At 41.9% G+C, this 26707-nt stretch overlaps 1 protein-coding gene across 1 annotated transcript in view; it reads right to left on the reverse strand.

Moving 5' to 3' along the window:
* The window catches only part of NVL (nuclear VCP like), a 53948-nt gene that overhangs the window by 7919 nt on the left and 19322 nt on the right, over positions 1-26707 (reverse strand). The window contains exons 13-19 of the mRNA XM_054576642.1: positions 26484-26703; positions 24798-25016; positions 23120-23224; positions 19506-19568; positions 15532-15651; positions 12294-12393; positions 2849-2955 (exon numbers count right to left, since the gene is read on the reverse strand). Coding sequence (XP_054432617.1) covers positions 2849-2955; positions 12294-12393; positions 15532-15651; positions 19506-19568; positions 23120-23224; positions 24798-25016; positions 26484-26703 — 934 coding nt within the window. The remainder of the gene's footprint in view (positions 1-2848; positions 2956-12293; positions 12394-15531; positions 15652-19505; positions 19569-23119; positions 23225-24797; positions 25017-26483; positions 26704-26707) is intronic.

Genomic DNA, 26707 nt, shown 5'->3' on the forward strand with positions numbered 1-26707 from the left:
AAAACAGTACCTTGCATGCATATAGCATGTGTTTAATATCATTTTTAGTATCTCTCAGAGGCAAATAATAGTTTTTAGTGACTTACAATGTATAACATAGAGGATAGGTTTGCATATACTTTACTATTCTAATTCATAACTAACATATACCTTGCACATCGTCTTTGTAACAATTATTACATTAGAAAAGAGTTTAAGAAGAAACAGAGAAAAGTGAATAAACATGTGCCAGGAAGCTTCCAGGCAGGTGTAAATATTTGTGGCAGGTGCTCCCAGGAGGACGCGGTTCATCTCTGGCCTCTTATCAACCAACCACCCGCCAGCCAGTCCACGCTCAGATGGCGTCCTCTCCTTTTCTGCCGTCTGGGCACATTTAAGAATTTTGTAAACTGTACCTCTGCTGGCTGTTATTATTTGATAAAAGGCAAATGTTCATCTAAATAGGTTCAAGAAAGTTTTGTTTCTCACTCAATCCACTTTGACCTGGGAAATAATCATGGGAAAAATACTCTCTGTGGGACCTTAGGCAAAAAGTCTTCCTGCTTTTTCTTCTTCCCTTCTGGTTGTGTGTAAAACTGGACGGCTAGAATGCATGATCCCTCAGGTTCCCTTTAATGTAAATATTTTCAGTTTAGTCAGTTAACTCAGGGCGGGGTGTTGGGCTGTGGGTGGGTAGTATCTGTGCTTTGGCATTGCTCTCTTATTTTATTGTGGTATAGTTTGCTTAACAAAATTGATTATTTTTAACCACTTTTAGGTGTGTAATTGAGCGACATTAAGTATATTCATACTATGTGCAACCATCCATCTCTAGAACTTTCTTCATCTTCCCAAAATGCACTTTTGTATGCACGCACCACTAACCCACCCACTCCCTCCTCTCCCAAGCCCCTGGCAACCGCCATTCTACTTTCTGTCACCAAGAACTGAACTGGTAATGTTCTCAGACATACTATTCTCTCTGTGTCCCCCCTCAGGCCCTCCTTAGCAGGAGGTGGGGGGCTGGGAGCAGAGGCTGCCTCATGAGGCCTGAGCCATCCTTAGACTCTTTAATGTTCACCAGAAACTATTAGCCTTGCCTTGACTGTCACACAGCACACGGATGTTTCCTCACTCTAGTTCACATGTGGCTAGACAATTTTACCTCAAGCTTTCTGTTGCCCTGTTTTAATCAAGAGCTCAACCACAAGAAGTAAATCCTTGGAGGATAACTCTTTTACACTTCTCAATATCTAAATTCATCGACTGGTTGCCTCTCCTTCACACCTGGACCAGGAACTGAACCCACAACCCAGGCATGTGCCCTGAGTGGGAACTGAACTGGCGATCTTTCACTTTGCAGAACAGCATCCAACCAACTGAGCCACACCAGTCAGGGTTAATGGGACCAGGTTTTTAGGCTGCAAAATAAAAGGAATTCTGGAGATGAACAGTAGTGATAGCTGCACAACAATGTGAATGCACCAGTGCCAAGGAACTATACACCTAAAAATGGTTAAATGGTAAATTTAAGTTAATTTTAGTGGGACTTTTATCACTAAACACTGTAATATTATCTCAAAGCATTTGCAGACATTAAATAACCTTTCTGGCTTTCTGAGACAAGGTAGGTTTTCATGACGCTTACAGGGAAGAAATGAAAGTTAGGAAAAAGAATTTCTACTTGCTCAAGGGGGTTTTTTAATGATAAACCTCTTGTTAGCACATCATCACCAGGAATACCAAATAAAATGTACAAAAAAGGAGTATGGCATTGCTGGGTCTTCCTTTAAGAAACTTAAGAGTCCAAAAGATACTGAAAAATTGCTCTGATTCACAAATATTTTCAGACCGTTAAGTCTAAGACCCAAGAATTTTATTCTAGTTTCCTCATAATATTTTAGGTATTCACAGAAAACTGTACATAAAACAATCTGGGGAATTAAAGTAAAAAGGCAGCAAACTTTGCAACGGAAAAGGTTAAATATTAAAAATGCCATTTTTTAAAAATCACTTTTGGCCAACTTACAAAAATATAAGCGGGCAGAAAGTCTAACTTTACAAAATACAGTATCTTTTAATAGTATTTTAGAAAACACAGTACTTTCAAAAATAATATCTTTTTTGGGAAAGAAACATTAATTGGAAGTTTAATCATTCCCTTAGCTTTGGTGTTTGTTTTTTTTTAAGTTTCAAACTTAATGTGTTGGCTTCGCTGCACCCTCCCCCCGCCCCCCGCCTCTTCCCGCAACCGCTTCGCCACCCGCCCGCTGCCCCAGGTTGCACAGAGCAGCTGGGATCATGTCCACACTGAATGCTATGCCAGGTATTTTACAGCGGTATGATTAGGGTGATTTGCTTTCTTTGTATTCTGTAGATACTGCTTGTTATTTTTATAAAAACAGTGAAGTCAGCTCTGTACAGGCATCTTACAAGTTGGCAAATAGCCACCGTGGAGGACAGAAGTCAACACTGTGGTTTCAAATCTCAGTGCTGCCCTGGCTATGAGTAATGAGCCCTTCCCGATTTACTTTTCATCTCTAAAAGGTTCTATTCCATTTCAAACATGCTCTGAGGATAATTCCTGTAAGGTAACAAAGATCTACAAGAACAGAACATGTGATTAGAGTGATATCATAGTATATCAGTTAAGCATTTAACTTTAAGGATCTCTTTCATGTTAAGCAAATAAAAAAGAATGATAAGTCTCTTCAGTTATCAAAAACGGTTCATCTTCTCCTTTGGGAGACAGAGGCTGGGAAAATAGTTAAAGCTACAGAACAGAAGGTGGTCCGGCATCCTAAGTTACTCCTCGTCTGTACCGACAACGAGAGAAGCAGACACAGACACACACGGCTTCCTCACTCACTCTCGTGATGGTTTCCAAGATGGCCAGACGAGCCGCCGGGGGCGGCAAACCCACAAAGAGGGTTTTATCCAGGCGGCCTGGGCGCAGGATTGCAGGGTCAATGATATCTGCAGGGGAAGGGAGGAAGGAGTCTAATATAAATTAAATAGCATCTTTAAAAAAATATAATTAACATGAGAGATGGGAAGAGCACATTTTTTTAAAAAGAAAAAAAATCGATTAGACTTTATTAAAACGAAAAGCTTCTCCTTGACAAAACAGGATCTTGAGAGGAGAAAGCCCCCATTCACCTCCCTGCCCCAAACCTGCTTGCCTCCAGGGTTCTCCATCTCAGACAAGGACCCCGGCCGGCCCCCCAAATACCAGGCAGGTTTCCCCACCTCTCTGACCGGAACACATCCTATCCAGTCTGCCTCCCATTGCCTTCACCCTTGGTCAAGGCCCATGTAGTGTCTTCCTCCCCAGCCTAAACTTCCCCTTAAAATGCTGCCACGGTTACTTCCTAAAATACGCATCCGGTTCTCTCAGCTCCTGCTCCCCACTGCAGAACAACTCTGAACATGGTCTGACAAGCCTAAGAGTCATCTCTTTCTACAGGGCAGAGAGTCTCAAACATTCTGGTCTCAGGAAACCTTTGCACTTAAAGATTACTGAGGACCCCTTTGTAACCTTTATCTTGCCCTCCCTGTCCCTCTTTATTCCTAGGCGGCCACCAATGTTTTGTCACTATAGACTAGTATACATTTTCTAGAATTTTGTGCAGGTGGTATCATACAGTATGTACTCTGTACGCAACTTTTACTCTTTTACTCAACATAATTATTTGGAGATTCCTCTAAGTTGCTATGTGTATTCGTACTGAATTCTTTTTATTGCTGAGTAGTATTCCACTGCCTGGATATCCCCCAATTTGTTTTCTAACTCTTCTGTTTTTTTTTTTTTTTAATTTTATTTATTTTTAGACAGAGGGGAATGGAAGGAGAAAAAAAGGGAGAGAAACATCAATAGGTTTCATCTCATATGTTTCCAACCAGGGACGTGGTCTGCAACCCAGGCATGTGCCCTGACTGGGAAATGAACCAGCGACCTTTCAGTTTACAAGACGCTGCCCAACCCTCTAAGCCACAGCAGTCAGGGTTCCACTCTTTTGCTGATAAACATCTGGCTCGTGCCCACTCTTGGACTAATACAAATAAAGGTACTATGAATAATTGTGAATAAGTCTGTATGGGCATTCATTTCTCCTTGGTAAACACCTAAGTGTGGGATGCAAAGTGGTATGGCTATATCACACTGTAGGTGTATGCTTGACTTGTGAAAATTGGCAAACTATTTTCAAAACTAGTTGTACTATTTTCCATTCCCATTAGCAGTGCATGAGAATTCGGTTTCTTCCACAGCCTTAACAATTCTTGGTATGGTTAGTCTTTTCAATTTTAGTTAGTCATCCTGAGGTTTGTAGTACTATCTTTGTGGCTTTATTTTTTATTTTTCAGTTACAGTTTACATTCAGTATTATTTTCTACCAGTTTCAGGGGTATAACACAGTGGTTAGACAATCGTATACTTTACAAAGTGTTCCCCTAATATTCCCAGTACTTCCAGCACCGTACAAAGTTGTTACAATATTATTGATTATATTCCCTATGCTCTACTTTACATCCCTGTGACTATTTTGTAACTACCAATTTGTACCTCTTAATCCCTTCACCTTTTTCACCCAGTACCCCCCGCCCCCCTCCCCCCACCTCTGGCAACCATCAGCCATGACTGCACATCTTTTATCTGTGATCCAGGGAGCATTTTGATGGCTATGCTCTGTGCTCTAGGACCTAGGTTTGAAAAGTCTTTCATTAGTGTCCTGAAACTAGCTATTATTAATATAAGAATCTCTTGTGCTGCCTGTCTAGAATGTGTATGTACTCATCTGCTTTTTGCCCTTTAAAAGATCTTAAACAGTAGAAGGGAAGTGTGCAAGGGATGGACGGTGACAGAGGCTGGCTCGTACCCAGCACTGCCACTGACTCACCGGCATCTTCGACGTGAGATCCTGATCTTTTCCCATCACCTCCCCAAACAGGGCCCTGCCACTGTCTTTCCCATCTTGGTTAACGCCAACTCTTTCTTCCAGTTTTTCAGGCCTAACACCTGTATTCAAGCTTGATTCCATCCTCCCACATCCATGTCCGAGCCATTAGCAAAGCCTGTCAACTCTATGACACAGTGTGTCCAGATTCCTTCTACATCCTTGGGCACCACCACCTGATACAGACAAACTGGTTCCCTGCCTAATGGTGTCAGCGACAGGATTTCAGGTCAGAGTGAGGATATCAATTCTTATAGTTGCAATTTCAAAGTCACCAACAATCCCAAAACTTTAAAGGCAAAATGCGTTCACTTAGAAATGAGACGGATGCTCGAAGAGAAATACCTCTTCATATCTGCTGATCCAGAAACAGTCTAAATGGCCCTGAACTGGTGAATACCCACAATGTGAAACATTTTTCAGCAATAAAAAGGAATCAAGGATTAACACATTCTACAACATGGATGAACCTTGAAAACAGTACTTAAAGTGAAAGAATCCAGATACAAAAGCCCACATACTGTGAGATTCCATTTACATAAAATATCCAGAATAGGGAAATCTATAGAGACAGAGTGCAGATTAGTGGTTGCCAAGTCGGGGGAGGCCAAGGAGTGACAGCCAGCAGACACAGGTCTCAATCTGGGGTGATGGAAAGGCTCCAAGATTAGACTGTTGGGATGGCTGCCCAAACCAAAAACATATGTAAAACCATGGAACCGTACACTTAAAATGGGTGACCTTTATGGTATGTTGCACGTCACTAAAGCTGTTTAAAAAAACCAAAACCAAAACCACTGTATCTTCAGCCTAACAAAACTCTCAGTATGTCCAGTGAAAATTATTACAGTATCAGACAGCCTTCAAAAAACAGAAGTAGGTCTCTTCTGTGATTCATTAAGCAAATAGCTACCAAGTTCTATTAAGTACCAGGGTGCCTATAAATCAGCAGATGTGATGCCAGGGCCCAAGTTAATTTTAAAAGGGCAGCACTGTGTCAAAGGGCAAGACACAGAGGCTTGATGCTGGCGTCAGGCGAGAGGGCACTGCATTCTACGCCGAGCTGAGGTGGCTGAATTGTGAAATAAATATTTTCCCTGTAAGTCATCCACTCTTTCATCTGACAAATAATTACTAAGGACTTACAACTATAGAGACCATGAAATAGAGCTATTTCTCTGCTATAAAACTGCAAACCTAATCCATACCCAGAAGCGGCTTAGACATCATAATTTACTTATTATTTTTTCACCTGAGTCATATGTAGAAGGCAGAGACTCTCTCTGGATGCTGAACTGCTACTGAAACAGGTGCCTCTGAGGTAGAAGAAAAGGTAATAAGCTGGTGTGGCTATTTGGGTTTCATTACCTGTGTACGCTGTGCAGGACTGTTTTTAACCAGCTAGACAGGGAATTAAGTGGAAACAGGTAGTCCATCGACTGAGAACACCCTTTACAGGAGTTTATGTTTGAAGGACAGAATGCGAAGAGGTGTGTAGGAGAGATCAAAACTAGCAGGCCACGTGTGCTCTGAGTGTGCTGTGTACACAGAGCTTCCCGTCCTCAGGGCGGCACGGGCTGGGGACCGCGGTCTCCTCCACATCAGAAGAGGACTGCCACAGCGCTTCAGGACGACCAGGGGCAGAATGGGGAGAGGACAGTACTTTCATTCCCTTTCTAAAAAGCAGTGCCTTAAAAATTAGGAAGAAAAATAAAGACAGAGATGAAAAATAGGAGAAAGGCAATTCAGAAGATCAATTCAGGAGGTTTAAGACCTACCAAGTACTAAGTATACCCATGAAGCAAATAAATAAAAAGTCATAAAAAGGATGAGAATGACATAGATCTTTAAAGGAAATAAAGCAATGCCTACAAATTAAAAAAAAAAAAAAATTTCAATTCAAAATCTATACCCAGCCAGGCTGCCAACTGATAATGAGAAGAAAATAAAGAAAATTTCAAATAATTTGCCTCAAAAACTTTACCTCCTTCGTGACCTTTCTTAGAAAAGCCACTGGAAAATGGGCTCTAGCAAAATGAGAGCATGAACCAAGAGATGTAAGATCAGAAACAGAGGGCGAAGCAAAGGAAAGCAGTAAAGGGAGCTCCTGAGGTAACAGCTGCTTCTACCACAGACCCAGAGGGTAGCCAGTCCGGGTTGGAACAAGAGGGTAGAAAGCTCCAAAAGAGTTGCTTCTAATAACAAACAAACGAAAAAATCAAAGGAATCGATACATCACCTAGATAAATAAAACTGTTGAATAACGTATCCGATGAAGAATAAGAACACAGAAAGCAAGGCAAAAGGAAAAAGACGAGCGTTACTAAATCTAAGAATAAAAAGGTCAAAGAAAAAAAGAAACTTAATCATAGTTATTATTCTTGGGTGAGCAGAGAAAAATATTTACAGTCGTAAGTAACATAAACACCGTGCAGTGATTTAACCAAAGTTGTGATAAAACTATTAAAATATGAGGAGGACAGCACGCTCCCCCTCCCAGGCACGCACCTCCCAAACTCTAGGCCCCCAGGAGACCAGCTGCCCGGGGAACGGCGGGCAGTGGCAGCCTCTCCCGGGCTCACCCCCGAACCGCCTCCAAGGCCCCCTTTTCTCTGACTTCCCAGTGAGCCGAAGCGGCCTCTCTCGTTGCTTCTTCTATACTATGCCCTTCCTTGTTTCACTGTCCCCAGCGTTAATAAATGTACTCTGAAAATCATAGACGCATAAATAAATAAATAAATAAATAAATAAAAATACGGGGGGGGGGGGGGAGTGAAGAGAGCAGACGGTATGGGGGTGATGAGGAAGAGGTGGAGAAAGGGTGAAGGTCAGAAAACAACCTTCAACTACCTTAGAAAGAAGTTAACGGGCAGTGTGAGCACCTGATAAGAACAGTTTGAACATCTTATTTGAAATGTGGAGGCAGCACAGAAAGAGCAGCTCACGGAGCTCACAAGCGTTGCCCCCTGGCAGGCGCGGGGCGGGCTGGGGCGGAGAACAGTTTCTGCTACAGGCTTTGCAGTGTCGCTTGATTACTTATGTATCTACTCAATGTTTTACTGTCTATGCTGCACAGTCGTCCCAATTTTCCCCTTTGCGCCCATCTGCCCAGCCCACCCCCACTTCCACAGTCAGTTCCCAAACCTTGTTCATGTCCATGGGTCCTTCATGTATGTTCTCTAATCCCTTCACATTCTTTTAAACAGTCCCTACCCGCCCCCCCCCCGACAGCTGTCAGTCTGTTCCATGATTCTATGCCTCTGCTTCTATTTTGCTAGTTTATTTGGCTTCTTAGGTTCCTCTTATAAGTACATCAGGGTGTAGAACAGATACGAACACAGGTGCACAGGTGAATGTGGCAGGCAGGTAAGGTGGTTCCTGCGGATGCTGCTGAGTATCCATGGTTGACCCTGGCAGGCCGCTGGGCAACTGAGACTGGGTGGGCTTTGTTGGCCCAAAGGTTCTTGGTGGGATGGATGAAACTTCCAGCCGCAACCCCACGCCTAAGCGATGGGTCCTGGAACCCCCCTTGCTAGATGCCCAAGTCCCCCTCTTCCTTTTTATAAGACTCAGGCTTTGTGTCTTATTTCTCCGTCACTGGGATAAATAGAGGATAATCCCAATCTTACAGACTTTGTAAGTAGAGAAAACCTGAAATCTTCCTCCAAGCCCAGCCTTTTGTAACTTAGAATTTCAGTCTTGTATTTTGTAAACATCTTGTCTGCCAAACCTAAGAAATTCACCCATATACGCTGGTTGGCTGAATTTCCTTCCCCAAGTCTGCAGATATTCTTCCTTACAACTTGACAAGAGAGGTGTTTTGAGGTGTTTTATAGGTTTTCTGTCTATTGGTTTGCAGCCCATTACAATCACCTGTCAGATTCATGAAGCAGAAGTGGGTCCTCATTCCTGTTGGCTGGTTTTATTTAAACACTAATGCCTGTGGCCATTAGAAAAGGAGGCAAGGCTAAGGCAGGGAGGAGCCCACTCACACCTCCCCTCCGCAAAGTCTCACTCATCACAGTTCAAGAACAAGCAGCACAAATTACGCTGCAAGATATGTAAATACAGAAATAAAACCCAAGAGGATTCCAATAATGAACAGCTATCTCCAGGTAGACACTGGAGCTCGCAGAAACCAGCTGCACTTTCAGTAACCATCGCTCTGCATCTTTAGGCAGCAGACGGCACCTCCAAGCTTAAGAAATACATTCTTGCCGGGAAACGGCCCCACCAGTGGGCAGGAGCCCACGGGAGGGGCTGGTGCGCTGGCTCCAGCTTTAGGCCTTTCCCCACTCCCAGGGTGTGGGCCCCGGCAAGTCCTGGCTTCTCTGCGCCTCCGCTTCCTCGTCAGTGAGAGGCGGCAGGCAGAGCAGCTGAGAGGATCAGAGCCTCCTTGTGACTTTTCAGTGGGTGGACACCTTACTGCCCAGGACATTCCTTAGGAGAGGGTGTCTCTCTGCTCCTCCTCCTCCTTAGTGTGCCCATACTGGCCGCCTGCCCCAGCCCTTCCAGTTCACGCTGTGGGCTCACACCCAATCCCTCGGTGGATCCGGGCCAGGCTCCCTGTGCTGTTTAACTGGAAACTAAGCCCTGGAGCACAGGAGTCACTGGCGGGTTGCTGCTCTGTGGGCGCTCCTCTGAGAACCATGCGAATGGGAGTCCTGTCCCCAAGGAGAGGCCTCAGAAGGGGACAGTGAGTGTGGGGGAGAGACACGCATGTCAAGGAGCTCTGAGGCACCAGTCATGTAGAGAAGCCACCCTGGAAAGGGATTCTCTGGCCTAGCCACTCCAGCTGATGGCATCTGGGCCAGAGAGGAACCACCTGGGACAAACCCTTCATGGATTCCTGACCTACGAAAATGCGAGCAAAGCACAAATGACAATTTTAAGGCACTAAGTACTGCAGGAGTTTGTCAGTCAGCAAGAGCTGACCAGAACATCAGGCAAGAAGGGATTTCTTAAAGCTGAGCAGAAAATAAGTTATACACAGTCCAACCAGCATGTCACAGCATAGCGTACAACAGAACAGAGCGACCTAATAAGCACGAATACAAGTGAAAAGGATCTATTTTTAGACGAAGGTAGGTCTTCAGTGCAAAAGGGTTTGACACGGGCAAAAAGGATGAGTAAGGTGCAGCAGGCAGGTGACAATACTCCAGGACACCGGAAAGGACAAAACTCCAGCACCATGTGGTGAGTCATCTGTCATTCATGTCCCTGGTTAAAGTCAACATAGAAAATTATATTCAGTTCTGCGTTTACAACTAAGGAGACGGGCATGCCGTAAAGAATTCTAAGGCGAATGAACAGATCATGGGAAAAGCCACCTGGAAAGGTAGAGGCCCTGGGCTGTTTTAAAGGAGAGGACTTAAGTACAATCTAGTGACACTGAAGGACCTATTATTTTCTAATCCACTGAGATTAAACTAAAAGAGTTTTTATGTTAAACAAACTTGACCAATGATGAGTGCAGATAAAGACAGAAAAGGTTATTCTAGACAGCGGACCTGAGACTGTCTTCTTGAAATCTGTTAGAAAAGATGTGTTATCTACTTTGAAAAGCCAGGAGGTGATTCAGTCCAAATCTGAGAGACCTTCAAGGTTTCTCCTAAGGAGGCTGTGACTTTTATGAACTAATGAGTGCTCCTACTGCTAGTGCTGCAATTGCATGTGACAGTAATAATTACTAAAAAGCTACTTGCCACACAAAGTGGTAGATTACCAACATCACTTAATCTTTATGACAGTCCTGCCAATTAGGTATTATTATCTTCATTTTATAGATGAAGAAATGATGGTTAGCAAGATGATGTAATATATGCACAAGATGAATGCGGTATAATAAAGAATACATTTAGTTTCTTTGTCCCTGGTTCTTGGATTAGAGCTTCAAATATCTTTGGAATTTCCTGTTGGGAGTCTTTGTTATGCTAATGAGATAACTCTTGGCCGGCCCCAAGATAACCTCAGGATGGCAGTGGTTACCGGAAAGACCAAATTATGTGATTAGAGGGTTGGAACTTGGACCCAGACCTCTGGGGAGGAAAGGGGAAGCTGAAGATTTGATTTTAGTCACATGGACAATGATTCAATCAATCGTGGCTACAAAATAAAACCCCAATAAAAACACTGGACATCAAAGCTCAAGGGAGCTGCCTAGTTACAGAACACATTGACGTGCGGGGAGGGGAGTGTGTGTATGGGATGTGCCCTGACTCCATGGCGAGGCCACTGGAACTCTGCACTCCCTCTAAGGTGTCCCTGCATGAGTATCCTTTACAAACGTGACTGTGAACACAGGGCTTTCCTGAATTCTCTTGGCTGTTCTAGTGAACCACTGAACTTGAGGGGGTCATGGGAATCCCTGGATGGTAGGAGGCTGGTCCTGAGATACCGCTGCGGCTGGCACGGGAGGTGGGCAGTCTGGGAGGGGACTCCCTAACTACAGGGGCGCACACTGATCCCAGGTGCTTGGAGTCAGAGCTGAATGAGAACCCACTCAGCTGGTGCCAGACCGGTTGCAAAGGTATGAGCTGCTACAGCCAGAACTCAAGGCTTGCTCTGTCTGATTCTAAAGGGAGCATTTCATTATTACCAGAGTCAAAGTATAAACCACAACAACTCACAATTTTTCATTTTACAATAAAATGGCATATAATTCATGATGGTTTTAGTTTCCATAGTAACTTATAGAAAATGAAAAAATTGTATCAGCTTGACAAATGAGGACTCCATGGAAGGAATTAAATGGTCACATCACTGCTGTCAGACGCAGTTAACACCACAAGTACCAGTGTAGGAGCAGCTGTGGCACAGTGGCTCCTACAAATGGCAAGGCATTAAGCAATATAAAGAGAATTTAGGACCCAGAGTAAAAGCCACCTCCAGCACTTTTGAAGCCTTGAGCCTTTTTCTAAACCCCTGAGTCCTTGTAAACAATTTTAAATAATAGTTAACCACAAGTATAGGGACACGGTTCCAGTATTAAACCTTAAAAACCTGTCTCCAGCCTTCAGATACAATGACAAGAGTCTCACGTGGTTTCCTATAAGCTTGAGAGAAACCATGGGACATAATTCTGATTAGTATTTTCGTGGTCAAAAGTGTACAGTACATTATTCTCTGCCAACAAGAGAACTTTCTGAGCAAAAAAACAAGTAACTCATGGAATCCAGGCAACAATACTATGTTTTCTACTATAGCTTACATAAAAGCTTCCTAAGGTTTTATTTCAACTTATGAATCCAGAAGGGACTTCCCAAACGTACTCTTCCTTTACCAGGATGTATGTAAGTTTTACGATTTTTGAATGCTGGAGGTTTTTAGACGCGTCTGCTCCACACCCTGCCGACCTACCTGGCCTGTTAGTGGCTGCCATGATAAAAACTTGCTGGCGCATTTCCAGGCCGTCCATCTCTGTGAGTAGCTGATTCACCACCCGGACACTTGCCCCCGTCTAAAAAGAAATTAAACAGAGCTCCATCAGCCCCAGGAAAAGAAAAATACATCACCTTTCTTTTTTTTTTTTTGGCCATACAAAATAATACACTTGCTAATTTGAGTGAAAGCTTTTGTCAAAAGAGAGAGCAATGATCACTTCCTGACCAGTCATTACTGTACAGCCAAGTACTGTATAAAACATGTTCTCAGCCCCGTGTTACCCAGCATGCCTATTATTTTAGCCACAGTTTTGATAGGGAACCAGGGCTGAGAGGTTGTCGAGTACTGGTCCATGGTCTCACAGCTGGGCAAGAGTAGAAATGAAACTCTAACTCAGATCTATCTGATCCCCAAGTTTATACCACTGAGTTATTCCAAGAAGTAACAGCTGCGATGAATTTCCCCTTGGACAAACCTCAACTCCACTTTTGAAGGCCAGGTCAGATTCCCCGGCACCGCAGATGTTTCATCTGGGATGCCCTGTCTTTTTCTTTTTTCCTTAAAGCACACAGTACAAAGTACAGCTACCTCAAGGCAACATGTAAGAGAAAGGTTCAGGAGGTTGGTAAATAGAAGGACAAATCACTGAGCTATAGAAGTTCTTAAAATGCACACTGGAGGAAATGAGAAAAGTGGTGCTGTGCTTCCTTCTGCCATGAACTGCCTTTCTTCTTCTGTACAGAGGTGGTAATGAGCTTAACCCACTGATTTCTCAAAAAAAAAAAAAAAAAAAAGAAAAGAAAAAAAAAGAAAAAGAAAAAGATGCACCTTATTATCACTGCTTAGAGAGACAACACTAATAGTTAAGAGATTAATGGGATTATAATTCCATGATACTAAAAAAAATATGGAATTACTGGGTAAAAGTAAAAACAAAACATCCTACCTAAATATGACAAAAACCTGAGAATCAATATAGGAAAAGGTTACTAAACATTACTATATTACAATTATAATATTGTATATAATAAAAAATTAAAGATACATAGTAAGACTGGGAAAAATAGTACTAACACACATAATTGGATAGTGAACTAATTTCTACCACATATAAAAGCTCCTATAACTAAAAAAAAAGAAAAAACACTTCAATAGCAAAAGGATTGAAGTATACGATCAGGCAATTTGCAGAAGGTGAAATACAAAATCACTGAAGACAATTAACCTTGCTGATAATCAGGGACATGAATACTAAAATTTAATACCCTGTTTTGCCAATAAAATTGACAAAAATTAAAAGATGGGCATTACCCACTGTTGAGAAAAACGGAGGAAATGGTTATTTTTACAAGCGGTTGGTTGGGAGTATGAAGCCAGTAGTGTATGTGAGGGATGACTTATATTAGCTTTCAAAATAAAATACGCATGCATCTTCCATCCTGAAAACCTGCCTCTGAAACAATCACGTACTCCCACACGTGCACAAAACTATGTGGCAAGAATATTCACTATGGTTCTGTTTGTAAGAGAAGTAACTGGAAATAATGTAAATGTCCAACACAGGGGAATTATTAAATAAATAATTCTATATCCAGACTGTGGAATATATGCGCAAGTTTAAAAAATAAAGCTCTTAAGTGCATGGGAAAATCAAGATAGAATAATCACATTTATATATAAAATTAAAAAAAAAAACACATGCTTTTAGGTTTATGGACAAAGTTCTAGAATGATAAATACTAAACATTAAACTTTTAGCAGAAGTAACCCATCCAAGAAGAATTATAGGGAGGAGAAAATGGAAAGATTTTCACTTTTCTTATACTTGTATTTATTTTAATTTCTCACAACTATACATTCATATACACCTTGTATAATAAAAAAAGGATACATTCAAATTCCAAGGATTTTCAGAATCCCCAGGTGAAAATGTTAAGGGGTAAAACACAAGTATTAGAATGTACACATGCGGGCTGGCAGACCTCCCACAGAGAGGGAGCCGCAGTGAGGACCGCAGCCTGCGTGGCTGCGGACTCCTCTGAGGGCCAGGAGATGAGGGGACAGGGCAGGCCGCCCTCCACACTTCAACTACCAGCTGGTAACAGAGCGGCAAAGCAACGGAAGGGGCCGTCAGCAAACGAAGGCTTTGTTTGCGGCCACAGGAAAACCCAGAGCGCACCAGGCTGCACCAGCTGACTGGGGGGCGAGTGGAGCGGGGCGCCTCTGCTCTAGGCTGCACACTCAATTTTGGGATGTGACAGCTGGCAGGGGACACGAAGGACCGCTGCCCTGCGCACCGACATCACTCCCACACAAGGCCGTGATGAGGATATTTGGTGACGAGACTGATGGCCCGGTGACCGCTGGATGAGGGAACTAAGCTGCTGCGGTGAGCGTCACGCTCAGTCAAGTTCTGGTTTTCCAACTTTCGACTGTTTCTGGAGATTCTAAGTGAAACGAGGTACTGAATAAATGCTTCACTACCTAAGAATATACACACAGAATAACTATTTGAAAATAAATCACAAAAGATACACAATCACTTCCTCAGTCATCCTGTAATAAACGTACTTATTCAGTGGTCTTTGCTATCTGCTTCAAAAACGTTGTATAGTCTTTATACCGTGCCTCACTATCCTCACATCTCTTACACAGCAGTTCTCCTGGTAAGAGTTGTTTCTGGACACTCTCTGTGCTGGAGTTTCTAGGAACTGTGACTCAGTGTAGCCATGCGAGTGGTGTTCGATGCCAACCAACTTCATACCTTGCCCAGAGTGCACTGGTGCTGAGTTGGTGCGTATTACCTAACCCTGCTGAGAGGGCATGTCTTAAATTACGTCTTCTCCTGCCTCAATAACTCATTTAACTGAAGAGAATGATAAGATAACAAGGCAGGCTATTCAAAATCAGTATCATTTCCATTCCCAACTACTCATTTGTGTGAATCAGATACGTGCAAGCAAACAACTAAAAAAAAAAAAAAAAAAAAAGAAGACACACACACACACACACACACACACACAGTTTGATAAAAGTACAATGGTTATCCCTTGGCCCTGATTTCAAATTATTAGGTTTCTTTACGTAAAGAGTCTCAATGTTCTCAAGGAATGACTTTACAAGAACTGCTTACACTTTGTATAAACTTTTTATGAACTTATAAAAGGTTCGTGATGCTAAAAAACCCTCTGAATCACGAATTTATGATACCAACCTCTCGGTCTGATCTCCGAGGGCATAAGGCATCCACTTCATCGAAGAAGATCACACAGGGGGCGGAGTTCTTGGCGCGCTGAAACACCTGCCGCACAGCACGCTCACTTTCACCGACGTACTGAAGGGGTACAGATAGGAAACAGAATGGAGAGAGAGTTCACCTGTGGGGTCTGTGCCAAATTACAGCAAAACTAGTTTGAAGTGACATTTATATGTCAGAGTCCGAAAAGTACTAAGTTGAAGCACATGTAATTACTAGCATTCATCCATTTTTTACCTCTAAAAATGACCATCTGTATGTGGTTCAACTTAATAAAATTAGCTATTATTTAAGCTTATAAATTTCCTCATTTATAAAATGAAGACTAAATGCAATGTGAGGTCTTCTCTAGGTCAAAACAAATCTCGTAATTCTATTTTAGAAGCGATCTCCTAAGCTTTATGCATGTAAAATACTCAGCAATAATCTGCATTTTTCCAACAGTATTTTAAATGAAAACGGGACAATTTACTGTCCTTCTGTCATTTCTACATGTCACTTTGCTAAAGGAAGAGCTTGTTGGCATACAGCATCACAAGAGGCACACGGAGCCGCCCGGGAGGCTAACAGCTCTCCTATGCATAACACACGTTCAAATCTAATCCAACTATAAACCACTGACATCAGTCAAGAAACACAGCAATTCACTAGCAGCTCTAACATTAGCACTAATTAAAATAAAAGGTTATATGTAAGAATATGGTGTCACTTTTACCTAGGCATAAGAAGTTGTTCTTGTAAAATTTCAAACTAGTTAAATAAGAAAAGCAGTTCTGCTGTAATAAAACTGCTAAGTAAAACAGAATCTGAAAACATCTTTCCAGTGCCACCAATATCATAAGGTATCTCTGATATTATTTTATGATTGTATGGTCATAATAAAGTAATAAAGGAACAGACTATATCACAGATGACAGCGATTAAAGTATTTTTGTTTTCTCATTCAATTTCTCATTGAATGAACTGCCTTTCCCTCACATGTATCCTCTATTTTGCTTCGTACTTTTGTTCATTTTGCTTCCCTTACTTGAACTGCTTTCTCAATCCACCCCCAAATAGTTCTTGCTTTCAAAAGATCCCCATTAATCTTTCTTCCCATTACTTTCTCCTTTGCTCTTACAGCACTTTCTACTATTATAACTTCTGAGCTCTTCTCCCTTCACTGGATTATATCATAAAGTTCTTGGAAAGCAGAAGTCGTGACAATTTCAAATTTTTCTCTGATCATAACATCCTGTGCAGTGTTCAAATACAGTACACCTATTTGGTTTCCTGAAAAACTTACTTCAGCAAAAATTATACTTGGAATGCTGAACCAAAGTACTCAGTAGATAGTGTAAAAGAAAAGGTATCAGTAGGTTGGGAGAGCCTCACACGGGGATGGAAGTGAGCAATCAATAGAGCTGGCAAAGGGACTTCAGATACAGCCAACCAAAATGAGCTTATCTCTAATTCCTTATTTGCCATTCAGTGTTCAATCACAATCTGGCTTTTGTAAACACAATTATTGGAAATACTCTCCCTACAGTCACTGATCACCTCTAAGGACCAAGTCCACAGTCCTGCGGCCGGTTTCTTCCATGCCGTTTGGTTACACTGACAAGGCTGAAGAATGACCTTCCCTGGGTCTCCAGGCTTAGAAAGTCTTGGGCGTCCTCGGCCTGCTGCCAATTGCCAGCGTTTCCTTTGCCAGCATTTCCTTCGTGCCCTGTGCCTGCTGGTGTCTCCCAGGGCTCCGTCATGTATCACCCTAGCAGACGCCTTCTGTTCCCAAGGTTTAGGTGCCACCTGGTTGAGACTGACTCCCAGATTTCTTCGGAGCTCCCAGACGCCGTTCCCCACTGCCTGCTGGGTGCCCTCCGAATGGTACCTTAAACCTCAAAAGCCTAGAGCAAATGCGCTTTCTAACCCCAAGATGTCCATCCTTCTTGTTAGATCATCGAATCTCTCACAGTCATTCTGGACTCCTCCACAGACCTCTCCCCCTATCTACCCCTAAAAAACAAAGCAGATCACAATGAGCAGAATTTCATACTCATAAGACTGGCAAAAATGCAACAATCTGACATCACCAGAGCTGATGAGGACGTGGAACAAAAGGAACTCCCATTCACAGCTAGTAAAAGTATAACAGCCACTTTGGGGTAAAAGTTGGTAATACTTAATGTTTTTGAAAGTGTACATGCTATATATAAGATGTAGCAATTCTACTTCTCAGGATATACCCTAGGGGGGACATATCTGACATATATGTGCAAAGATATGTGTATATAATGTTTAACCTAAATACTGATCAAGTAAAAACTGATTTTTAAGTGTAGTTATATTCATTTAATGGAATATCGCACAGAAAATTAATGAACTAGAGGTAACCCTATCAACAAAGATACTTATTATACATACAATGTTGAACAAAAGTATCATAGCTGCTACAAAAGAACATGTACCATTTATATAACGTGTTTTTTGTTTTTGCTTTACTACTTATAAAAGAATTCTAAACATAGGAAATAAGATACAAAGGCACACTGAACCCTAAATACAGCCACCGCCTAGCTTTAGTTGTCATCGGCTCAGTTCACGACCACCGCGGCTTCATCTATGTCCACTTTTCTTTCTCCTTATTTTAAAGAAAATCCCAGACATTTCATTGGTAAATATTTCACTATTTCAAATGTAGAGAGAAGTGCACAGATGTAACAAACACCGAATTCACAACTGTGGTAAGGTCTACGGGGGGAGAATGGGAGACAGGGTTAGGAAGGGTTTGCAGGGGGCTTCGAGTGTGCTGGTTTGGTTTGGTTTTTGAAGCTGTGTGATAGATACTGGGGGTTCATTAGATTACCCATGGTACATTCTACATTTGAAACATTGCATAATAAAAGTTTGTAAACATGACACTGTCTTAAGAAATTACTCTTGTTTATTAAAGCAAGCCTCAATTAGGTCTCTGATAGTCTCTAGATAAACCTTGGCAGGAAGGTTTATCTGGAAACCTTGGCTAGCTTGGCAGGAAGGCCCTTCCCTCGCTGGCTACAGGCTTCTCTTCCAGCCTTGCCCCATCAATCCCCTGCCTTCCAAGGCTCGTTTCTATTGCCTCCTCCAGTAGAAAGCCAAAATAAAGTGCAAGAAAAGCGAAGAGGTGCATAAAAGGACCACAGGAAATACTTAAATATAAATCCCTTATTTTAGAGAAAAGTACCATATAAAAGGAAACAAAAAATGGGAGGAGAGATAAATTTTAAAAAACCCTTTAAAACAAAGGATACCACTCTCATTCCATCTTTATTTGAGTCTATTACAGAATGGCATTTTTACTTTTTATAAGGATGAATAGGAAGTACGAAATTCAGCCTCTTGGATTTGAGACACAAATTGCTTAAATGCTGAAAGAAGTTCTCATATAGCACTTCAGTGATTTCTTTCCCCTAGACTATTCTTGTTCATTAATACTGAACTCACTTGAGCCGCACAACAGGGCAAGGAGAGCAGAGCCAGGAGTCAGACCACCCAGACTCAGACCTTTGCTGCTTCCAGGCTGGCAGACTCTGACCAGTCATATGAACTCTCCCAACTTAAGTTTCCTCATCTGTGAACCAGAAGAAACAACGATCTATATCTCACAGGGCTGTCAAAGAATACTAGATGCGAAGTGCTTGGCAAATACATGGTACACAGTAAACCCTTTAAAATGTTAACTACGATGATTATTTCCATTTTGCAGGTGAGAAAATGGAGGCTCAGAAGTTACCAGTCTTAATTATGGAAGTACATACATTAAGTACATCCGTGTAAGGCTTCATTTCTTCACTCCTACAGCGGTAATTTTACCAAAATCTGACAATGGTTTCAGAGACCTGAGGACACTCTCCCCTGTAATCTGAATGAGCATTACCGCCCTTGTCCAAACAACAGCGGCAGTCACGACGTACCATATTTAGTAGTTCCGGGCCCTTGACAGATATAAAATTCAGTCCCGACTCATTTGCAACAGCCTAGTAAGAGGAAACAAAAATATACAAATAAGACGAATATACAATAAAATAGTAACAATAACGTGATAACACAGGAACTTCTTGTGGCTTATATTCTATTTCCCCACTTTCATAGTCGCCTCTTTCCCATTAGGAGAGGAGACACATGGGAAAAAAAGAAAAAAAGAAATGGATAAAAAAATGTTAACCTAAAATTCCCTAAGAATTACTAAGACTAGAAATCAGGTGAAAGTGACACAAAATATTTACGTAAATGTTGCATACATGTGTGGCCCTTGCTTGAAATTCTAGTGAAAAATCATCATCTCTGGATCAAGAAATGCCTTGCCCAATGAAAACATTCATTCATTTGTAAACCTAAATGTAAAAACATTAGTTTAAGTCTTTACCAAGGGTCAGTATCAACAGGCTATTTTTAATAAAGATTAAACTGCAATTAATAACAATGGTTCAAAGCCAAAGAGAACACATGGCTATATGTGTACAAGAGTCCAAGGACTATAATCTGAAGGCAGAGGAGAAATCTCTGTACAATGTCTCAGAACTTCAAAATGGTCCAGTAACAGAGCTCTTTCCTGTTCTTAGAACCTGACACCTGAGCTCCAGATCCACAGTCCGCATCTTGACCTTGGCGTCTCCATCTGGACCCTACAGGTGTATTTCAAAGCTATCATTTCCAAGGCAGGACTCCTGAAGCTCTCCCAACTGCCCTCAGACCCAAATTCTTTTCCTTCCCATCTCAGTAAATACAGTTTCTAGGTCAAAATCTCAGTGTCTTCCTTGATCCCTGTCTTGTCATGCCGCCCAATCTACATGCAAATCCTATTAGCTTATTGTTAAAATACACATGAGCCGGACACATTCTACTTCTCTGCTCTGCCACCACCTCATCCAGAGCACCGTTAGCTCATGCCTGGACATACAGAAGCAAAAAACGAACCAGCCAACCAACCCCGCAAAATCCCGAACTGGTTGCCTTCCACTCTTGCTTTCCTCCATCTCCACAGGGGTCAGAGCAGTCTTTAAAACCGTGTATCGGGTCGTATCATTTTACTCAACTTCTCATTTATCTTCCGTTCCAATTTGGAACATTACAAGCCTCTATTTCCGGACATGGCCGTCTCTCTCGGGACACGGCCGTCCCTCCCGGCCCCAGCCACGGGCCCGTCCTCTGGTGCCGGACCTCACCAAGCCCTTCGCAGCCCCTCAGGGACTCGCACGCCTGCCATTCAGCCCCCACTTTCCTTGCCCCTCCCGTGGCTGGCTGCCGCCTCAGGGCTCTTAGATACCCCTTGAACACCACACCTACAACAGCCTTCCCAATCCATATAGCACAACAATCTGTTTGTTTCCTTTATGACTTAGCTGAATCTGTAATTTTATTGTTCTTGTTTACTGCCTGTCTCTTCCAGACAATAAATTCCATTAGAATAGGTTCATCAGTTTATCCCTAGCACCTGAAACAATTTCTGGCAAAGAGTAAGTAGCTCAATAAGCCCTGTTGAACAAACAAATACATGCATGCTCTGCCAGGCAAAGATTGCTCTCAACAGGAGGATTATCCCATCTCTCCACCTCTGACTTTCCTGCTGCCAATTTCCCAAGTTCTGCCTCTCGCTCGATACTATTACGTAAAGGAGAGTCAGGATACATGTCTAATGACGTCTGACTCATCTACATTAAGTTTTCAACATCCAAATGCCAGCTAACTAAAATTTAACCCATTAAAACCCCAACAGTTCCTGAAATTATTAGAAATCTTCTTTGGCTTACAAATAAAGACAGTGAATCTTGAACTCACTGCCAGGCACTGTTTGCTTCCATACGATACAGCTCCAAACAACTCAGTGATTTTTACTATTCTTTTCAGTTTCCTTCTTATTAGTCATTATTTTCAGTATGTTGGCTCCAGCAATCACATGCCTTTACTTTGTGTTCCTTATACTTTACTGTGCTAGTGTTTAGCAATATTTTATTATTCTGTCATTATGAATAAAGAAAACAACCAACATCAGCCAAAATATTAATTTTATACCCAGTTCTCAGTTGCCAGATTCTGCTGTTTGTTAAGTGGTTGCATGACTTTACTATAGTAACAATTCACTTCTGCCATTCTAGAACATTTTCTATTGTTTCTAGATTCTTTGGAGAACCTGATCAAAGAGGCAAACCCTCTCCCTGTAAAAAGTACATATGCATGTAACACGCTGTCCGGGCTCATCGATGCAGCGAGCTGTGAGGCCCATCTCTGGAGTCCTCGGTGAGATTCCCTGCTCCAAATGGACAGCTACCAGAAATCTGACTGAACAGAGATGTAGCAAATTTCTGGCAGCTGGAGAGAAGGTTGCAGGCTCGATTCCTGGTCAGAGCACACACCCAGGTTGCTAGTTAGAGCCCCTGTCTTGGCACCTACAGGAGGCAACCAATCAATGTTTCTCCTTCTCTCGCCCCCTTCCTCTCTCTACAAATCAATAAACATCCTCGGGTGAGGATTTCAAAAAAAAAAAACACCAAAAAACAAAAAACCCAAAAAACAACAAACAAGGACAGCTACAAACTATTACTACATAACACTCATTAAAAGTTAGAATACAATAGGCAGAAAATAATTGCTGTGTTAAAATTCATGGGGTTATTATAGTTGATTAAAATGTTTTTCTTTTCCAAATTTTCAATAGTGTACTTTTTGTAATTAAAATAAAAGTGGGGGGTAGAAGAGCTAAATAGACATTTTTCCAAAGAAGACATCAAAATGGTCAATACACACATGAAAAGATGCTTAACATCACTAATCATCAGGGAAATGCAAATCAAAACCACAGTGGGGTATCACCTCCTATCTGTTAGAGCAGCCATCAAGAGACAACAGGCGCTGGCAAGAATGTGGTAAAAAGGGAATCCTAATATGCATATACTGTTGGTAAGAATGTAAACTGATTGAACCAGTATGGCAAACACTGGAGTTTCCTCGAAAAATTAAAAATAGAGGTACCATACAATCCAGCAATTCCACTTCCAAGAATATACCCAATGGAAATAAAAACAGGATTTTGACAAGGTATGTGCACTCCCATGTTTACTGCAGCATTATTCACAATAACCAGCATACGGAAACAACCCCAATGCCCTTCAATAAATTAATGGGTAAGAAGGATGTGTTACATATAAGCAATGAAATATTATTCAGCCATAAAAAAGGAGGATAGTCTTCTATTTGTGCTGACATGGATGGACCTTAAGCACATTTTGCTAAGCTAGGGCAGAGAGACAAAGACAGACAAGTACAATCATTTATATTTGGAACCTAAAAAAGTCAAATATGTAAAAGTCAGATAGTAAAATAATGGTTACAAGGGAATGGGTGGGAGGGGAAGAGAGAAATAAAAGGGAAAAAAAAAAGGGAAACCTCCCTGAAGAAAACGGTCAGTCTTACTAAAATGAACTTCTAATAGAAATTATATGCAAGTATCAGTGTAACGTTCAGAGTTAAATTCCTATTATCCTACCTAATAATAAGAAATGAAATACATACTGTTGAACTGACACCATACCTTCGCCAGCAGAGTCTTCCCACAGCCAGGAGGACCAGCAAGGAGGACTCCAGCCGGAGTCATCAATCCAAGGGCCTGGAACTGATCTGGGTTACGAACTGGTGCCTGGAAAGTACAGTCCCAACGGTGATCCATTACAAATGGGCTTCTGTGCTGCATGTTTAAGTTACTTTCAGATACGTACTCTCAGCACAATCACGAGGCCTGAAGATATGAACAGTGCCTGGCACAAAGAGATTACCTCTGCCCCAGGCATGAGGGGCATGGTGGTAAACAAAAAGTCCCTGCTCCTGAATGATCCATACTTAAGGATAAGTTCTGAAAACGTTTTACACATAAAGGTTTTTAAAAAAAATTATCTAAATTTCTAGGTTATAAAAACTGTAGGACATGTCCTGCTTTAAGAAACCAGATGCAGCAGCACTCTACATTAATCAAAGGTCACCGGTCAGAATGGCCATCCTAAACAGATCAACAAACAACAGGTGCTGGCGAGGCTGTGGAGAAAAGGGAACCCTAGTACACTGTTGGTGGGAATGCAGACTGGTGCAGCCACTGTGGAAAGCAGTGTGGAATTTCCTCAAAAAGCTGAAAATGGAACTGCCTATTGATCCAGTGATTCCCCTGCTGGGACTATACCCTGAGAACACCAAAACGCCAATACAAAAGAACCTATGCACCCCAATGTTCATAGCAGCACAATTTACAATAGCCAAGTGTTGGAAGCAACCTAAATGCCCATCAGTAGATGATTGGATCAAAAAGTTATGGTACATATACACAATGGAATACTACGCAGCAGAAAGAAAAAAAGAACTACTAAACTTCGCGACAGCATGGATGGAACTGGAGAGCATTACACTGAGCAAAATAAGCCAGGGGGCGAAAGACAAATACCATATGATCTCACCTATAAGCGGAACCTAACCAACAATACAAAGATACAAGGAAAATAAGACCAGCAACACTGAAAGGAAAAGAAATCAACAGAGACAAGAGGGAAGGGGGGGGCGGGGAAAAGGAAGGGAAGGGGAAAGTCAAGGAATATATAGCAAGGACTCATGAACAGAACCAAAGGGGAAGAGCTGAGGGAGGGAAGGAGGGAGGGGGCAAGGGAAAGTGGTGGGGGGTAAGCAGAGACAAATGTGTTTGAAAAAATAAATTAAAATAAAATTAAAAAAAAAAAAAAGAAACCAGAAGCAGCAGCACTCCACATAATCAAAGGCCAGAGATACTGTTCAATGTAATAACCTCCCTGTATTTTCTCTTTCAGTAGTTACACATCTCTCTATAGATCATACTTCGTTAATGAACCAAGGAAAGATCAGTAAAGTGGAAGAGAGTAAATAAAAATCCAAAGTTCCATGGGCATTATTAAACTGTTTTGGCCCTTATGAGCTTGACTGAGTTCAGAAAGTATTCCTTGAACAATCTGGTCTTAGTTGAAACCTAAACTTTTATTTTTACTACCTGTCACAGAATCCTAGCATGACCAAGTGAGTAAGTCCAAAATACCTCCCAGAAGAATGATAACCATCATTGGGGGCTTAATAATAATACAACAGAACATGTACAAGAAAATATAAAGTCAAGTCAATTTAGACATACAACGTGGCATACACACATGATTACTGACCCATCATATGGGCCAATGGCATTTAGCTACTGATAAACCTACCAATATTGCCATGGTGAGCTCATCTCTAATATCTTCCAGGGCACCAATATCTGCCCATGTCACATTAGGGACAGTGACAAAGCCTTCTCTTTTGGCAGAGGGTTGGACTGAGGACAGAGCAACAATGAAATCATTCAACTCAATGCACAGCCCTTGCAGCTGCTCCTCTGAGAGGGGATCTTGGTTTCTTAGCAACATCAGCAGACTTTGCAATTCACCCTGAATGGCAGCAATTGAGAGGGAAAAAAAAAAGCACAAAGTTTGTCAAAACATTATTTTTATACTGTTAAAAATTATTACTGCAATATTCTGGTAAGCTATTGTGAACTTCTATGTATTTTAATAATTTTCCCCCAGACACAAGATGTTCAATTTTATTCTAAATAGACCATTTGCTTTGGTCAAAGAAAGGTACACCAATTATACTCAAATTTAGAAGAATGCGTTTTGTATCCTCCACTCCAGCTAGCGGTGGCAAACAGAAGCAGTTGGCACAGATCCATTTCAACAACTGTGTTATTTCCATTTTTCATTTATAAATATTTAAGAAGCAGCTGAATTTTGATGAAATTAAAACAAAGTTTCTCTGATGGCAGTAAAATTTCATAATATGGTACCTTGATGGCTTATGAACTAAACAGAAAGCTGGCAGTTATCCTGGCCCTACCAAGTCTTGAACTTCAAAGGCAGATTTCTTGCCTTGTGAAGAATATGAAAGGATAAGTATAAAAGAGTAACTCTGAATAATTTGATTTATAAAATCCTAATTTATATAGAACATTATAAAAAGAGTAAGTTTATTATTATTTTTAACAGATATAAGAGTGGTTCCAAATGAGTAAGAAAAAAACTAAAACTCTGAAAACCTAAGACCTAGATCTAAGTTCCTGCTCTGGAAAGCAGAAGGGGTATGGCTTTGGGCCAACTCACAATCTGTTACTTAGTTTCTCTGATTATAAAAATGAGGAAAGTAATGATATTTACTTGACACAGTTACATGGATCAAATTATATAATATACAGATGATCCCTGTGCAAACTATCAAATGCTGTATAAATGTTTTGAGTTTTCAGGATCTACCAAACTCAAAATTTTAACACTGATCCTGGACTGACAGTTGTCCCTCTCTAGTACACGGCCTGTCCTCCAGAGCCACCTGCAGCTAGGGACAAGGGTACTGATCACAGCAGCACCTTCTAATCCACGTAGCTGAAAGGTAACCAGAAAATACAACTGAATGCCCAATGCTCGAGCAGGAGTCGGCCAACTTCCCTCAAGGGGTGGGCCCCATGTCTGTGCTGGGGGACTCCTGTGTGAATTCTGCGGCGAAAGGTGAAAGCAGAACAGGCAGTATGTAAATGAGTGAGCACAGCTGTGTCCCAGGATAACTTTCATTTATGAAAGCAGGTGGCAGGCAGGTGGGCCGTGGTTTGCCAGCCCCTGCCCGCTCTAGGATTTCATAATCAGTGCTGTAAAATGAACTTGTTCAGAATAAACCAAAAGATATAATAAAATAATTTGTAATTTTGAATAAACAGTCTGAGTGGATCTGATAATTATTCTGAAGATAAAATGTCAATGACACAGAAAATCATAAACCGCAGCTACACTGATGCCTGCTTGTATGTAAGATACCGGGAACGCGGAACATGAAAGGACGGTTTCAGGCAACTGTGCAGAGAGCACCTGCGCTTTACGAGGGGGCTCAGCCAGCCGACCCTCGGGCTCCGGGCTTCCCCTCGGCGCGTCCCGCAGCTGCATTAGGACCCTGCTGACCGCGCACACGGCCGCCTCCCGGCACAGCGCCATCAAGTCAGCGCCCACGAAGCCCGGCGTGAGGTGTGCCAAGTGGCGAAACGGGAACGCTCCAGGGAGTCTCAGTTTTCGGCACAGAGTTTGAAGTATTCTGT

Source organism: Pteronotus mesoamericanus, unplaced genomic scaffold, assembly GCF_021234165.1.
Source record: "Pteronotus mesoamericanus isolate MK-2021 breed Mesoamerican mustached bat unplaced genomic scaffold, CSHL_Meso_final contig_347, whole genome shotgun sequence".
NCBI classification, from domain to species: Eukaryota; Metazoa; Chordata; class Mammalia; order Chiroptera; family Mormoopidae; genus Pteronotus; species Pteronotus mesoamericanus.